This window comes from Dermacentor albipictus, chromosome 3, assembly GCF_038994185.2.
Source record: "Dermacentor albipictus isolate Rhodes 1998 colony chromosome 3, USDA_Dalb.pri_finalv2, whole genome shotgun sequence".
NCBI classification, from domain to species: domain Eukaryota; kingdom Metazoa; phylum Arthropoda; class Arachnida; order Ixodida; family Ixodidae; genus Dermacentor; species Dermacentor albipictus.
In genome coordinates this window covers 143,524,912-143,540,747 of record NC_091823.1, presented here as the reverse complement: position 1 = coordinate 143,540,747, position 15,836 = coordinate 143,524,912, and the positions used below count along the sequence as shown (strand labels likewise).

Here is a 15,836-nt window from a genome sequence, read left to right as displayed (position 1 = left end):
TATGCTAAATATTATAAAGTGACGTCGAAAGTGCGGCTCATATGACAATCAGCGCCTAGTACTACGCCACTGAAGTGATCGAAACGCACCATTCGAGGGCAGTTGGTGTGACCGCCGGGCAGCGCGGAGCGACCACCGCGCGACGGAGTTCGGCTGGTTTGCTCTTTTCTGCCGACGGTGTACAGATAGGCAAATGTATTTCCTATTTAGCCTTTTAATATTGATGCATGAGGTAAAGAGCTAGCAAAAAACTATGCGTTCACTTCCTAGCAGAAGCTTCTTCGTAACCGGCGACACCCACGGCCAGCGAGCGAGGCCTACCGTCTTCATCGATGGCAATTAGTGCGTCGAGAGAACGGCGCGTCGTTTGAGACATTCCCGTATTTGCCGTGCGCAAAAAAAGGACCATCGTAACAAGTCAAACACCTCCGTGAGGCTTTGCTTTGTTCCAGATGGGCCATATTAGTAGGATAAACTCTCCTAAGCGGAACATCACACTCGGCGCGCTGACTTTGTCGGCAGCCGCCGAACGCTCGAGCCGGCAGGCCTAGCTCCCGGTTGTCGAAGCAGCAGCCGACGGCGCTTGTAATGAAAACGGAGCGGGCCATAAAGTGTTTATTTTCATGAGTATTTTAGCGTCTGGACGATTAGGTCGCGGTTAAATGAACGCAGAGTTGGGTCTCTCTATACTCTGTCGGCAGCAAAGAGCAAATAAGGCTAGCCGCCTTGCACGGTGGTCGCTGCGCGCGGCCAGTCTGCGAAACCAAGTGTGGACACTCGGCGATACATCAGCAGCGTGTTTCGATGACGCACACTCTGCTCTTTGTTGAAGGAGTGTATTTCGCTCGCGTCAGTCCCGTGCTGGCATCAGCAGCCCCGAATATACGATATCTTTAACGTAATTGTCATTCAGTGCCGAGCCTCGATGAGCCTGGAGAATAGTGGCAGTTATAGAAAGCAGATATTTCCACACGCGATCAGTTTGAGTGGTACGCTTCAAGAAGTCGGAGGTCTATGACATGCATGAAAACTGGAACGGAGTGACGGCGTCTTCAATTATTTTTGACGTCATGAACACACGCGGTTGCCGCGGCAGAGGCCAGGCAGCAGCCGAGAAACGAAACTGGCTCTCTAACCACATACTCTCGCACGCAGAGCACTGCAGCTTTGCCTGTTGTGCGCCAGGTGGCGCTCACTATTTTGCAAACCGTCAATTTCTTCCGCCTTGTTCAGGGAAAGGTTTTCGCCATGGGCTAATAACTTTTCGCGAACGCTGGCGTTCGCTACTCCATGTATTATCTGATTTCGGACGCGCTCATTGTAGGTCATGCCGCAATTGCACTGGACTGCCTTTTCCTTCAGTGCGGTCACGAATTCAAGAAATCCTTCTCCCACAAACTGCCTTCGGCTGGTAAATTTGTGCCTCTCCGCCAGAACATTTGTTGACGCGGCGAACAGCCGGTCAAGACGTTGCAAGAGTTTCTGGAACTCCGACGTGGCCGGGACCGTATCGGGTGACGCTGACGCTCCTCCAGTTAACTGCCTTGCTGTTTCCTGCTCCGCGTCTGCGAAATACTTGCGTTATCCTTCTCGCCCGAGAACGCTTACGAGCGCGGACGCTAGCCGCGCGTCCGTCCAGTCGCCACCACCAGCCGCTTCAAAGTGGGCCTGGAAAATTTTTTTCCCTCCGTAACACGGAATAGACGGCGAGCCAGGCAACCCAAGGAAAACGGGCAGGTTCATGGTGAAAGATGCCATGCCAGGTGCGAGACAAGCCTAGGCTTGCAGCAGCAACCGAGCAGGGAAGAACCACGGGGTCGAGGAAGGCTTAGGCTCTGGAGCCTCGCGCGCCAAGTGCGTCGGCGGTGGTCGAATGCCGTGCAGGCACAGGAAAGAACGCTTCACTCGCGAAGGTCGTTGATTCCCCGGGGCTTCGGCAGGAACCGGAGCGGGAATCCCATCCTCGTCGCCAAAAAGATGTTTTGTCGGCAGCGGCAGACAGCGGGGGCCCGGCGTCCGGAGAGCGTGCGGCGAGCGCCCGACGCGAGAGGGAGACGCGGAGACCTCTCAGAGGGAGACACTATACCACGCTGGTAAGCTTTGTAGTTCTTTTCCTCCACTGTTAATCAATGTTTTAACGCGACAGCGTTAAGGAGCTCGTGTCGCAGAAAAGCCGGTGTCGTCGGCGTCGGTGTCGGCGTCGTTGGCCGTGAGCGATAAATCCCAGCAAGCACTTCATGAATAAAAAACAACTTGCAAGATGGGCTGGGTGGGAATCGAACCAGGGTCTCCGGAGTGTGAGACGGAGGCGCTACCACTCAGCCACGAGTTCGATGCTTCAAAGCGGTAGAAAAGCGTCTCTAGTGAATGCGGTGTTGCCTTAGACACGAGCTGTTTCTAAGGCTCAGGCGTACGTCGCTTGCTCAGGCGCACATTTCGTTGCCGCGCCGAACGCGGCGCTGCTCGACGCTCACCGCGTCCGATGCGGGGCGCGTAGTCGCTGCGCCGTAGCCCACTGTCTTACAACCCTTGGCGGGTCGACGGGAACGCTGTCGCGTTCCACTCTTGAAGGCGAAGCTTAAGCGTCCTCCAATTTTTATCCTGTACAGATACATCAACACTCTTCCAGCCAATTTACTTTCTTCCATATTGCTCAGTCGTTATTCACATTCAATTTTACTGCGAGCTTCCCGCACTTCAAAAGTAGTCCAGCCCGTATCACCCTGCACAACTTCATTTGTAGTTTTCCCGTGAGCGCCCAATGCGAGGTGACCCACTGACCTTTGGTTCACGTGGAGGAGGAGGAGATAAACTTTATTAAAGAAGAGGTCTTAGGCGGGGGTTGGGGTGACGTTCCCCTCCCCGCAGTGGGCTCCTCATCTAGGCCGGACGCCAGGTGGCCGACCGACGATATCGTTCGGCGACCTCTTCGGCCCGCTCCGTGACTCGGAGTTGAACTTCCTGGTCCGAGCTGAGCAGCGCGTGCTCCCACTGCAATTGGGTAGAGAGCTGCAGACTGTTCGACAGCTTGTCTTGATTACATGAGTACAGGATGTGTGGTGTGTGTGCCTTATGGTGCCCACAGAGAGAACAGACGGGGCTGAACTGCTCTGGGAACCATATGGAGTATATGTACAGTCTAGCGCGATTTGAAGGTTATCGCGCGAGCGTCGACCGGGAACGCGAACAGCGCCATGGCCCAGAATTCTCTGCCGAGGCGAGGGAGGTATCAGGCCTGCTTCTCTCACTCTTTTTGCTGTTCCTTCAGCAGCCGTCACTCCCTGCTGGGCTATCAGTTTCTTTTTTTTTTCTTTTTTTTTGGTTCTGCGAACAGGCAGTGATCGCAGTGCGCACGACATATTCTTCGGTATTATCTGACATTGGGCGTTACGAAGCCGTATCTAGTCTATGCAACGTCATTGCTGCTGAGCCAGGAAGAATGGGTGACCAAGAACATTAGCTTAAGCCCGCGAAGATACGAGTTAACCAAGTCCACACTTTATCGCAACAAATGGAAAGCGTAGAATATAGAGAAAGGGCGGTGAGTTTGTCGCGGGGTGACGGTTGTTGTATGTAACAGCGAGGGAGAGAAGAGTGCGCAATCATGATTTTTCCTGTCCCGAAACCGGCCGCCAGGTGCCTGGAGTGCTGGGCTGGTTGACGCTCGCGCGATAACCTTCAAATCGCGCTCGACTGTACGGATTAAAGAAAGCGTCTGTTTGGAGCTATCGCCAACTGACTTGTTGAGTTTTACTTAGAGATCTATGTGGTTCTAGGAAGATTTGTCTTTCTTAAAGTGGGCAGTAATTTCTTTGTAGGTCGTCATTCGCTCCTTGGCCGACCTGAACTCGGGGTAACGAGCCTCCCGGTTGACTACGAATCCTCGGGCAAATTGGTGCGCCACCTCATTTCCAGGATGGCCTGAATGGGCGGGGACCCAGATCAATGTGATCTGGTGGGTATTGGAGATTTTTCGTAATATTTTGATGGCTGCTGAGTGGGCCCTTCCTTTGCAAAAATTTCGAATTGCGGTTTTAGAGTCGCTGATGTATTTGGCAGTGGTGGAGGTAATACCTACAGCTATGGCAGCTTCTTCGGCCTCCTCTGGAATTTTGTTTTATAGATTGTCACTGATGCGAGGGGAGAACCTCGATGATCGACAACTGCCAGGGAAAAGGCGTCTCTGTCCGCATGTTCTGCCACGTCCACATGCGCCGTATCTTTATGAACTGAAAATCTTTCGTGAAGTTTTTGTACCCTAGCCTTTCTTCTGTTTGTATCGTAGTGTGGATGCATGTTTTTTGGGCAGAGGATGGACTATTAAGTGTTCGTGCACGTGTCTTGGAATCGGCAAGGTGTGTGCACGGATTCCTTCATATTTTATGCCTGCCTTCTTTAGAATGAAACGTCCCGTTTCAGTGCCTGATAGTCTTTCGTATTGTGCGGTGAGGTGTGCTTCCATCATTTCCGCTAAGGTGTTATGAATTCCTAACTGTAGTAGTTTTTAATTTGGGGTATGACGAGGGAGGTTGAGCGCAATTTTGTAGGATTGTCGAATGAGAGAATCCACGTCGTTCCTTTCTCTGACTGTGAGGGTGACGTATGGTGTAGAGTAGATGACTCTGCTAAGAACGAAAGCCTGAATTAGTTTCCTGGTCTCGGCTTCTTTAACTCCTCCTCGCCTATTCGCGATGCGTCTGATGAGGAAGGAGATTTGGTTGACGGTGTTTCTCAGCTTGTTAATTAGTGTGTCATTTTTTTGGTTTGACTGTATCAGCATTCTCAAGATTCTTAGGGTTTCCACTTCTGGGATGGCTGCCCCTTCCGCGTAAATTTTGATCTCCGGCGCTTTATTTTTTCTTTGACGCTTTGGGTGTAGGATGAGGAGTTCAGATTTTTGGGGGGAACACGCAAGTCCTGCGGCTTGTGCTCCTCTACTACTACATCTACCGCTTGTTGTAGCGTATCTTGTATCGTGCCGATACTCCCCTTGGTTGTCCAAAGGGTGATATCGTCCCCGTACAAGGAGAGTTCTAGGTCAGGGATTTTGGCGAGTTTGGGTGCCATTTTGATGGCGGTTATATTGAATAAGAAGGGGGAGAGGACCGATCCTTGCGGCGTTCCTCTGTCTCCTAAAGTGAAGGTGTCGGATTTGATTGTGCCAATTTGAATTTTAGCCGTTTTATCGGAGAGAAAGTCCTTGATGCAGTTAAACGTTCTTTCGCCTACATTCAACGGTCCTGAGGGTACCCCTGATTTCAAACAAAACCGCGCACTTCAACAACTGACAGCAGCGCCGTTCCGCGGCACTACCGGCAGATAACGCGTGCCCGGCCCAAGAAAGGTCCACCGCTGGGAATAGATATGCGGACTTCGCATTTACAGTCGTAATATGGCTAAAAACATAAGGGCAAAAACTTTCTCTTTCGCCCTCGTATAATGCTTACACTCAGTATTGCGAGTGACGAATAATCGAGTAGGCTTAGAAGTATAATTACTCAAGTCTAAAAAGAAGAAATACTGATGAAAACGTTTCATAATATCAAAGGAAAAGGTACCGCAACGTAGCGTTTTAAGAATTTAGTGAGGAAATTATTTTTTGCTTTCCATGGCTCCTGGGAATGCGCTGCGCTTGAAACTGACTCAAGGGCGAAGAGGACAAGGCGTCGCACGAGGCACGAGCTCTGCGCTCAAGCGCGCTAGTGGACGAAGACGACGGCGAGGAGCAGAGCGCAGCGTCCGCCATAATTAATTTTGACCGTCGAGCTTGCAGGTCACGCACTCAGCCGCTCCTCCGCCGGTTCCCCTGCCTGTCCCCGAGAGACTGTCCGTCCCCGCGAACCGAAGCGAGATGGCGATCAACATACCGGGCCTGTTGGCCATCGTATTCTTCTACTTCCTCATCCTGGTGGTGGGCATCTGGGCCGGCCGAAAGAACGATGCGCCGCGTCGAAGCACTTTATCAATGAGCATGGGCGAAGGATCCAACATCATGCTCGCCGGCAGAAACATCGGGCTGTTCATCGGCGTCTTCACTATGACCGGTAAGCGCCACTGAGATGCCAGTAAATTTTGACCGTGCGTCAATTTCAGTGTCTCCGTCTGATGGCGCCTGCGGCACACGCGCAGGAGCCCAAAGTCTATAATTACGATAATTGTTGCAGGTACGCGGCAAGCACTACTTTAAGGTGGCGCCAAGAAGTGTGTCTCTGAAAACACTTCCCAACCAACTGGTTCTCTATAGCGAAAGCGTGGTAGAACTTCAATGACTCTACCTGTGCGAGCGTTGAAGTTCCTATTGGCTGGCCTGGGGTATGCGTCAGAAGGAGACAGGAACCCCCAGCCAATCAGCACTTCAGCAGCGAAAAAAAAGGACATGTCCACTAGGTAGACGCATACCCCGTGGGTGCAATCTTCTAACGGTTGGGAGAACGAACCGTTCGCTTGCCCTCGCATGTCTGGTCAGCAAAAGCGCCATCCTGACCAATCACACGACTAAAACGGGCCGCTTTCCGGACCATTATAATATCGCACCCCGAACATTAAGAACGAGAGAGCAGATATGGCGCACCTGGCAGTGGTGTTAAGAGATGAGTCCTGGCCTGGGTGCTCGGATTAGCGATGGTTGTTTTGCCCATAGTAAAAGAAACCACGTCGTCTATAGCAACATTGCGCTTGTTTGATATGCTTGAAAAGACATATGACACCTTAATGTTCCAAATCGCAATGAGACGGCTGCGAGATCAGTTCTTCACTTGTGCAATTTCAGAGTGCCCGGTACTGTGAAAGTAAGCCTGATGACAATAAATATTGTGTCAAATCTACGAAAGAAGTGACAGATGAGCTCTCTTTAGAATTCCATGTATGCACTGAAGGCCAAAAGAGTGAGGAACAATTTCCCTGCCACTCTGTCATTCCAGGGAGCATTAGTGTACCTTCCACAGCTCTTGGCACTTCTGCAATTGCTTCGCAATTTTTTTAGAAATGCCTTACCTGACACAGCATATGCATAGTTAGCATAATTGCTAAGGCGCAGTGATTTTTCTTCTCTTGGCGCTTTGCTGGTGACCTTAATTGGTGCTCGAAGCTGGCGTGTTAGTTTTCAGAGCTGGCCTAAGAAGCCCATTAAAGCGTCTTCCTTCCTTCAACCGCTCAAATATACTATAAACAAGGACTGTCATTGGCATATGGAGATAAGTATTGTGCTGTAGCTGGCACTGCCGGATACGGCGGCGCTGCGAATGCTACTCGATGGAACGAGCCGATAAATTATGTTACTGTGCTTAGACGTAGTTATCACTGTCTACTACAAGGACGCGTATTCACAAGGTTCTTGTAGGCTAGTGCAATTTCTCAGAACGGGCGCTGGCCAATCTAGATGAGCACAGCGCCTGCAAGTGCGACAGTCTAATTCGGTTGCAGACAGTTCTTATATGGGAAGCGAGAATATATGTTGATTTAGGCTCGCGTTCCGCGGGGCCCACCCTATATTCACCACTGAAGTGGCTCACTTGCGATAGAAATGGCCGCTCTGGGCGCATTCCTGCCGTCGCGCCGCCGCCGTCGTCGTGCTGTCCTGCTATGGACCGCTCATTCGAAGCTAGCGCGGGGAGGGTTAGAGGGGTTTCGAGAGCTGAAAATTGATGGTGTGTCCATTTTGTCGTTTTTGGAGCGAAACGCACTCGAGTGGGTTTGGCTGGAAAAACGACAAAGTGGACGCGCCATCAATGCTCTGGTCAAGCGCCTCAAGTGGTTCGAGCTTTTCAAGCCAGGGTAGATCGTTTTGCTGCGTTCTGCGCACGCAGCTATATAAGTGCACAACAGCATTTCTGCGGAGAATGCTGCTGTGCGCATGCACTGGTCCGAGCTGAACAGACAGTAAAAGTCAGGCTAACGTTAGGGTGGTGTTCCATTCTGCCCAGCAGCAGTTGTCGTGCGTGTTGCCATGCGTCTTGTTGTGCGGGTCGTGCGTTGACGTCGTGCTAACAGGTAGCACCCGCGTCACGTAGTGCGTGCAGTGTCCGAGCAGTGAAAGCACAACGCTTGGTATCGCTGTCAATGCATCGCCCTTCGGGTGGAACTGAAATTTTAATGGCGTGCTTCCGTATCGCGAGAAAGAGGTGCCGGGGTGATAAGGTTCTAAAGTGGTATAAGGTATATTGTGGCCTTAGACCTGCAGTGTTGGCATGCCATGGGTTATGACAGTTGAGCCTTTCTCGTCTCTTCAGCGACCTGGGTTGGAGGCGGTTATATCAATGGTACCGCCGAAGTGGTCTACCTCAGCGGGCTCGCCTATTGCCAGGCTCCTTTCGGATACGCCCTCAGCCTACTCATCGGTGAGTTAAGCCGATCGAGTAGTGCGGTTTGCAGTAGGGCGCAATTGGGGACCTCATGGTCACGTCAGTACGAAGCTTAGCGCATGAAAATTGACACAAGTACGTTGTTCGTAAAATATCAAATACAAAGTATGTTTTGTTCACTACTGTAGGTATTCACAGAAAGCCGCATATGTACAGATGCAGACGCACACATCATAATCATGAGCGATTATACACACATAAAGAAATACTTAACACGCACGCGCACGTTGTGACGTGCACTTACCGCATATTTTAATTTAAAAAAATACTTTTCTATGCAACAGTACCGACTTCAACAAGGAGGTACAAAGAAGCAGCGAGAGACCGGTCACCGCGGCCCTGAACTTTTTGTGGTTGCCATAGTAGATACTCGAGCAAGAAGCTTGGCGGAAGTCACGTGGTGGCTCCCCACTTCCTTGCGTATTTACCGTGGCACAGTGCATGGTAAATACGAATAAATGGATGGATTTTTATGCCTCAAAGATGAGTTACGGCCAAAGAAATCCAGAGCCTCGATTTGCTTACAGCGCGGAATCGGTGCATATTATAGGGTTCAAAATTCGAACACGATAGCTTTCGCGAGAAACACATATGCAGGAACAAGCACCAACATGGCGCTAGAAGCGCGTTACATTTCAGGTGCTCCTTATGCTCTGCGCAGGCGGATACCTGTTCGCGGTGAAGATGAGGAAGGCTGGCTACAAGACAATGCTGGACCCCTTCCAGCAGCACTTCGGCGCCCGCATGGGCTGCTTGCTCTTCCTGCCGGCCCTTTGCGGCGAAGTATTCTGGTCGGCCGCCATCCTCGCCGCCCTCGGTAAGATGGCGCCGGTCGGTGATGTCACGGCGCTCTTTGCAGTGGCTTGCATAGACGTGTTACAACTTGCTCTGCTTGCCATCATTGTACGGAAATATATTTGGCACTGGCGTGGGAAATTTAGGCTGTGTTCCAATACTCGCTGAGGAGAACTAAGTAGATGGCTAAGCGGACAGCGGCCATCTTAAGTCTTGTTCCACTTTCCATGAAGACGTCAAAGTAGACGGCTTCGCGAAAACAGCATCGAAGTTAAAAATGGGGTAGGCTTCTTTCCTGTCCAAACAATATGGCGGCTGTGCAGGACGCTTGGAAAGCCGACAGGAAGGTTGTCCGTGCACAAGGAAACATAGACACGCTATCCTACGCCCTTAATGTAAGCTACACCGTGTTTTTCGTTGGTTTGCGGGCGCAAATACTTAAAATACCGAAATAATGGGTGCTTTTCTCAAATTTTTTTTGTCGCCAAGAGGTGACGTCACGTCGCAGAAGCGTCTTCCGTGCGTCTTCCAGACGGCTAGAAACTCGGTCGATTAAATGGCCTCAAAGATTTCTCGGCTGTCGGCTTAGCTGTCTACAAGACTGGCTCCGATGCTGGTCATAATTGGAACGCACTATAAATCTCACTAAGTATACTAAAAACAAATGGACGGAACAAACGGAAGCTATGTTTGAAGCAATTTAGATCGAGGCAAACTCCAATTCCGCTTGTTCAGATGCCTGTAAAATGTAGAAATGCTTTTATGAGACGACGCCTGCGCAGATCTGAATGAGATTTGTTCCACTTCAGAGAAAAAAGGTGAATTCTAATGACTCTAGGAAGCAAAGTCTTTATTTAGGGCCTGGAATAAAGAATAAAAATTCAGTCATTCTAGCATACGCTAAAGAGGATGAAGTCCAAAGCCGGCGCGCTCACAAGACATTCATTAAATTACATGGTATTCTCATACTAATGCCTTGTTACTTCCCATTATATGTTTCCTCCCACCAAAGGTCGTGGGTTTGAGTGCCCTGATTGTGCCTTACTTCGCCTTAACACCAAAACTCGCTGGTTCGACCCCTAGCAATGGTCGTCGGTACGACTACCAATAATGGCAACATGAATTTTAGTGCCATTGAATTTTGGTACCACCACAAGTTCAACTACAACAAAAGGCCATGGGGCGAGTGCCTCTTTGTCTTAATAAACACGAAAGTTAGTGGGTACGGGTCACACCAGTGGTCGTGAGTGGCATCATCAATTTTAGTGACATTGAATTTTGGTGCCGTAACACCGCACGGTCAGCTTTTCGATAATGATAGAGAATGCATTTTTCGACCCATAAGCCCCTTAAGGCTTTCGCCTTAATAGAAGTACCAAGTTTACAAAACCGCGACGCCGTACCAAAAACGGATATCATAGTACTGTATAAAGCATCCGTTATCGCATCTAAACAAATTTGATGTACGAGGGCGAATCGGAAAGTCCTTGCCACCCCCTCACCCCTACCACCCTACCATTTGTTTTTAGCCAAACTACGGCTGTAAATGCGAAGTCAATTAACATATCCATTCCCAGCGGGGGACCTTTCTTGAACCGGCCCGGCCTTATCTGCTGGCAGCTCCGTGGCGCGGCGCTGCTGTCAGTTGTTGCAGATGGCGGCTGCGCTTCACACCTCCACGGCGTACGAGAAGCGAAGTGTGATTAGTTTTCTATGGAACAAGGATCCACAGGGCAGTGCAACCCACGGATAGGGAAAAGTGTCTCGCTTTGAGAAGTGTGAGGTGGTGGCGTTGTGAGTTAAGGCCGTGAAGACTTGCATGACAATGAAAGTTCGCAGACGCCGCGTGCGTCGCTGACTGACGACAGGCGCTTTTCGAAGTTAGTGCTGCGAAGGGACAAATTTCTGAACCGGTGTGGGGACTATGTGAAAAAATATTGTAAGGTGCGTTTAATAGTACGCATATTTGTAATGACCCGTGTGTACGTTATTTTAGCTAATAACAAACGGGGGCCAATACTTTCTTATTGACCCTAGTATGTATTTGCAGCTTAACGCGAATGGGTACAATGTTTGTCAATGCTGTCGCAGGAAATTTCTAGCTCAGTTTTTGTATTGAGTATGAAGTTATAGCTAAACTTATTCCACCAACACTGTACGTCAGGCAGCAAACGTCATTTGTTGGCTTAGAGTAGGAACGCAGGACGAGGAAGAAGTTTGTCACGCGACTCGCTTTCCTTTAAAGGGCCTCTCGCCAGGCCTCATAGCAAATTTTGTTTATACGCTGGAACTTGTTACGTGTCCTCAGGGGAGCGTCCTGCCGCATTTTTTTTTTTCAAAGCGGTTCATTAATAGCGGAGATAAAAATATTTCAGTGTCGCGAACTCATGATTTCAACACGGGAGCCCCACCACCAAGCGAGACACTCTCTCCACTTGACGCGTCAAGACTGCGCAAGCGAAATTGTTTTCCTGCGTTCTCCCATACCGGACCTCGAGAATCGCGTGACGCATACGTCACGCGCCCCGCCATCTTTTCTTTTTCTGCTCGCTTCGTTTTTTATCCTTTCTTTCTCCTTTCCTTTCTTTCCTTCTTCCTTTCTTTCTTTCTTTCTTTCTTCCTTTCTTTCTTTCTTCCTTGCCTTCTTTCTTTCTTTTTTTCTTTTTTGTGGTGCTGCGCACTTCTGCTGACGGCGTTGTGTGCTAGCTGTTGTGATTGTCTTGTTGCGCAGCGCGCACGATTTTGCGCGCTACGCACAAGGACACATTACTAGAGGTATAATTCAGTCCTGCACGAATAGCGAAGCAGAACAAGCGGATCACACAGCGTGATCACCCTCTGGAACACGGTAGAAAACGTCATAGTTTCGGTACCTGCGCACGTGACTACACGACCGTAGGAACAATCAGACGAAGCGGAAGTACATCTCTCTTGCTTTGGTGCAAAGTAAAACAAAAAACATGCAGACATCCCTTTTGTGTATTTTATTATTTCTCTAAACTTCAATTCGTCAATTCAAGGAACAGATCCCACAAGTAACAGATGTTGCCTTGAATCATTCTCGAAGTCACGTGTCACCGCGAGCGACGTCACGTAGGCACAGGGACACGACTACGTCACCGTCCGGCTTGCAGCGCGGTCGCCGCGAGAGAAAAGGAAAACGGCGTTGGGATTGAAACTTCGGACCATTCCGTGGTGCGTAGCTATGTAATTTTGTGCATAATTATAGTCTGCATGGCGGCAGCGCCATAAAAATCCCAAATCATCATCGTCATTATCAAAGACGATCGTTAGCGCGAATTTTACGCCCTGCGCTTGTCAGCTCAAAATGGCCAGACCTGGTGCGGGGCCCGGTCAGATGAGAGAGGCCGACGCAAGATCTCCCGCTGCAATGGTGTAACTCGTGTTGTGTAAAGCAAATTAAATGTACACCTATGTGGCGCATATGAGGAGGGCTTCTATAAAAATAACTCAATGAATCCGTAGGGACTTTGGGGTGATGCCCACTTCCAGATTTCTGCCTGCTGTTTCACCCCTATGGCTGAAAAACTTACCGCAAGCTATTGCAAAATTCCGTTGATTAAATCTTGTTCTCGATGCGCTTTCACATTTCGATAGAACATAAACTTCTTTGTTGCGCGTACTGGCCCTGGACCACATTTATCGAAGTCGAGAAACGCATTCGAAGTTAAAGTAGACTATTTCAGAAATACTTTGCCGAAAAATGTACTTCACTTCTTTCAGCAGAAACAGTTATTGCCATTCAAACGTCCCCTGCGCAGTGCTCCCGCTCCTTCTTCAATGTATTGCACTGCGAAGGCTACGGTGGAGTGGGGCGGGCTCACAACGTTCTGCCAACTGAGCATCACCGTGGTGCACAGTTCAAATTTAATTTTGGATGTTCACGCAGGCGCCACTACTTCCGGTTGGGTGCCTGAATAGTCTCATTCCGTGGCGTCCGCGGTATTTACGCTACGTAGAAGACCGCAGCTTTGCTCGTAGATTCAAATGTAGTGCGTATGTGCAGTGTTTGCTTTGTGCACGACAGGGCTTGAGCGCGCGCTCGCGCCCATGTGGGATGCGGACCGGCTTTGTCCTGCACCAGCTTGACCGACGGATAGTTGCCACATCCAACTTGCGCATCTTGAAGCGCTATTATTAGTTCAATACGAAGTGAAGTCTGCAAAGGCGTCTAGCAAGGCGCAGCAAGGAATGAGCGCGCACTGTCAAGCATGCTTCTGGTCTGACCTTAAGTTTCGCGTAGTTCGAGGCGAGATGGTTGTTCAAAAATAGTCGAAATTAGCGAGGCCCGATTACTACGACATCGATATAAGCAGGGCGGTTTTATTTCCTATGCGGGCGACCAGGGCCGATCGTGAGGAGACGATAGTCGGCTTCCTGCGGAAGTACGTAATTATTCTAGAAATTCGAAAGCAATCGAGCCTCACTTACTTCAGCCTGATTACTAAAGTGCGTCAATGAATATATACGATAAGAGTATGAAGAAGCGCGTTCATCCAAATATTCTTGTTGATTGATGTCAGCCATAGAGTTTTTCACGAAATCACCTATAGGAAAATCTGGCGCTGCTGCTCTGCGGTATGGATGGGAATCCCGGTACATTGTGACTTCGGCTTGGCATCGTCCTCGGAGAGCCAGGAAACCTCGAAGACGCGCCTTGCAAGCACCGTTCCCTCTGTCACAATGACTCATTTTCTACTAAATCAGCATGTAAAAAGCTGTTTTAGCCTTATTATTACACGGAAACCTGTTTTGTTTACCTATGAGAACTTGTTATTGCATGTATAATTATATGAAACGTAAAAAGTATCCGTGGGCCCCTAAAGTTGGAGGACAGACGACAAGGTTCGCTCTCACTTTGGAACAGTTTGTCGTCTGTTCTTCCTTTTCTTCGCTTGGTTATACATTGTAGGTGTGTAAACTTCAATGCCAGATGTAATATGCGTGAATGGAAACATTTTTATAAAGATTTTACTTTAAGAAAGCGGTATTTGTGTAGCCATATGTACATTTTAGATGAACCCTCTTAGACCACCAGCCAACACAAGCCTCGCAGACACATACACCGTCATTCTCATGACGGCACAGCGCCCCTTAGGAACCTCCCATAGACGGTAGCGCGATATTTCTCTCTCGATGTTATAGCGAGAAACTCTATGATGTCAGCAATCACGAAATAAGCGCGTCCAGAAAAGAGCAGGCTTATGTTCATATGAGAACGTTTGAGAGAAAGGTGACTTCGCGCTCCATTTGCAAACTCCACGCGCAGTGCACGACTGCAAAATTTGGCTGAGATGTTCACATCAGCGTATGCTATCTACGCTCTGTGTTTTTTCACCAAGGCCGAGGGTTGGTTCAGGATCCCTTTGGAGGTGTGCTGGCTGAAAATGTTATACTAGTCTTTATTGCTCCTTCGGACAGCCGTCGATCCAGTGATTGCACTTGGAAACCTCAGTTCCCTGAGAGTGCGACAAATAATTTCTTTACCTGCGATGAGTTCAAAACGCGCGTCGATAGCAACGTGTCCTGGGATGGGAAAAAGGCGACCTATCACGTCACCGAAACTTGTCTCGTTGCACCGCATTACTGCCGCTATTCCCAGGCTGCCAAAAGCTGCGTCGATTCAGCAATAGACGGGGCAGGAGGGGAGAGCGTGCCCCCCTTCCCCTCTGTGTTTCCAAACTTTGGCGCTTTCGGCGATGCGGTTATTGTACGGCCTTCAAGAACCCCACCCCGCCACTTCTGGTTTCGAAGCGATGATCACTTTCGGCGATAGTACCTCGTCGGCGACTGTGTCGCCGTCAGGTGGGAGCTGATTGGCTGGTTGAGCAAAATGTGGTGAGCTCCTTAGCTGGTTGTGCCCTACGTCACGCGGGGGCGATCGTCACAGAGGAAATCCCTGATGAGTCTCCTTTTTCACGTCCGCACCCACGCTGCGTTTGACCCGCGTTTGGAACTGATCGTACAAGAAGTGGTGTAATCCATGATTTGTGCTGCTGTCGAGAAATCGAGACTTCGTACCGCAGTTATGGAGTCAACCGATAATTAAAAAAAAAGGAAACCAATAAAGCAGGACACAAGATTTTTTGGGTCCGGACTCCATTTATGGCCATATAGTAAAGCTTATATCTACGCTGCAAATTTTTACGTGCCCTCTAGCGAGCGCTCAACGGCAATAATTTTTTTCAAATTGGTTCATTATTAGCAGCGATATAAATATGTGAAGTGCCGCGAACCCATGATTTCAGGAGGGAACCTTCACTGTCAATATTGACGCTCTCTCCACTTGCCCCGTCTAGCCTCCGCACGCAAAATTCCTTCCCCGCATTCTCCCATACCGGAAACGGAGGACCGCGTCACCTACGCGTCACTGAGCCTCGCCTTCTTTTTTTTTTTCTCACGTTTTTTTACTTTCTCACGTTGCTTTCTCACGTTTTGTGTTCTAATGGAGCCAGAGATTGAACATGGCGAGTTCCGGAAACCTCTTCTTAGCCAAACTGGCCTGAATACGAAAAAACTCTTTCGTGTTGACACCGTGACGTACCGTCGTTCGGAATTCGGCCCGAAATTCAAGAACTTCGACCTTCATTTTATTCTTGTAATAATCAACCTATTATTTCGAAGTTAACGGCAGCAATGTCTTCAAAAACGTTTTTTTCG

At 49.4% G+C, this 15,836-nt stretch overlaps 1 protein-coding gene across 2 annotated transcripts in view; it reads left to right on the top strand.

Annotated features, from left to right (window-relative positions):
- The first annotated feature begins 5,653 nt into the window (after nt 1–5,653).
- Nucleotides 5,654–15,836, top strand: part of LOC135905325 (high-affinity choline transporter 1-like) — a 37,000-nt gene continuing 26,817 nt past the window's right edge. Inside the window, exons 1-3 of one of the 2 annotated variants that reach the window (XM_065436356.1) lie at nt 5,656–6,044; nt 8,229–8,336; nt 9,022–9,177. In XM_065436356.1, coding sequence (XP_065292428.1) covers nt 5,852–6,044; nt 8,229–8,336; nt 9,022–9,177 — 457 coding nt within the window. In that variant the 5' untranslated portion in view covers nt 5,656–5,851. Of the gene's footprint in view, nt 6,045–8,228; nt 8,337–9,021; nt 9,178–15,836 lie in introns of both variants that reach the window. The other variant, XM_065436357.1, reaches the window with a different exon arrangement.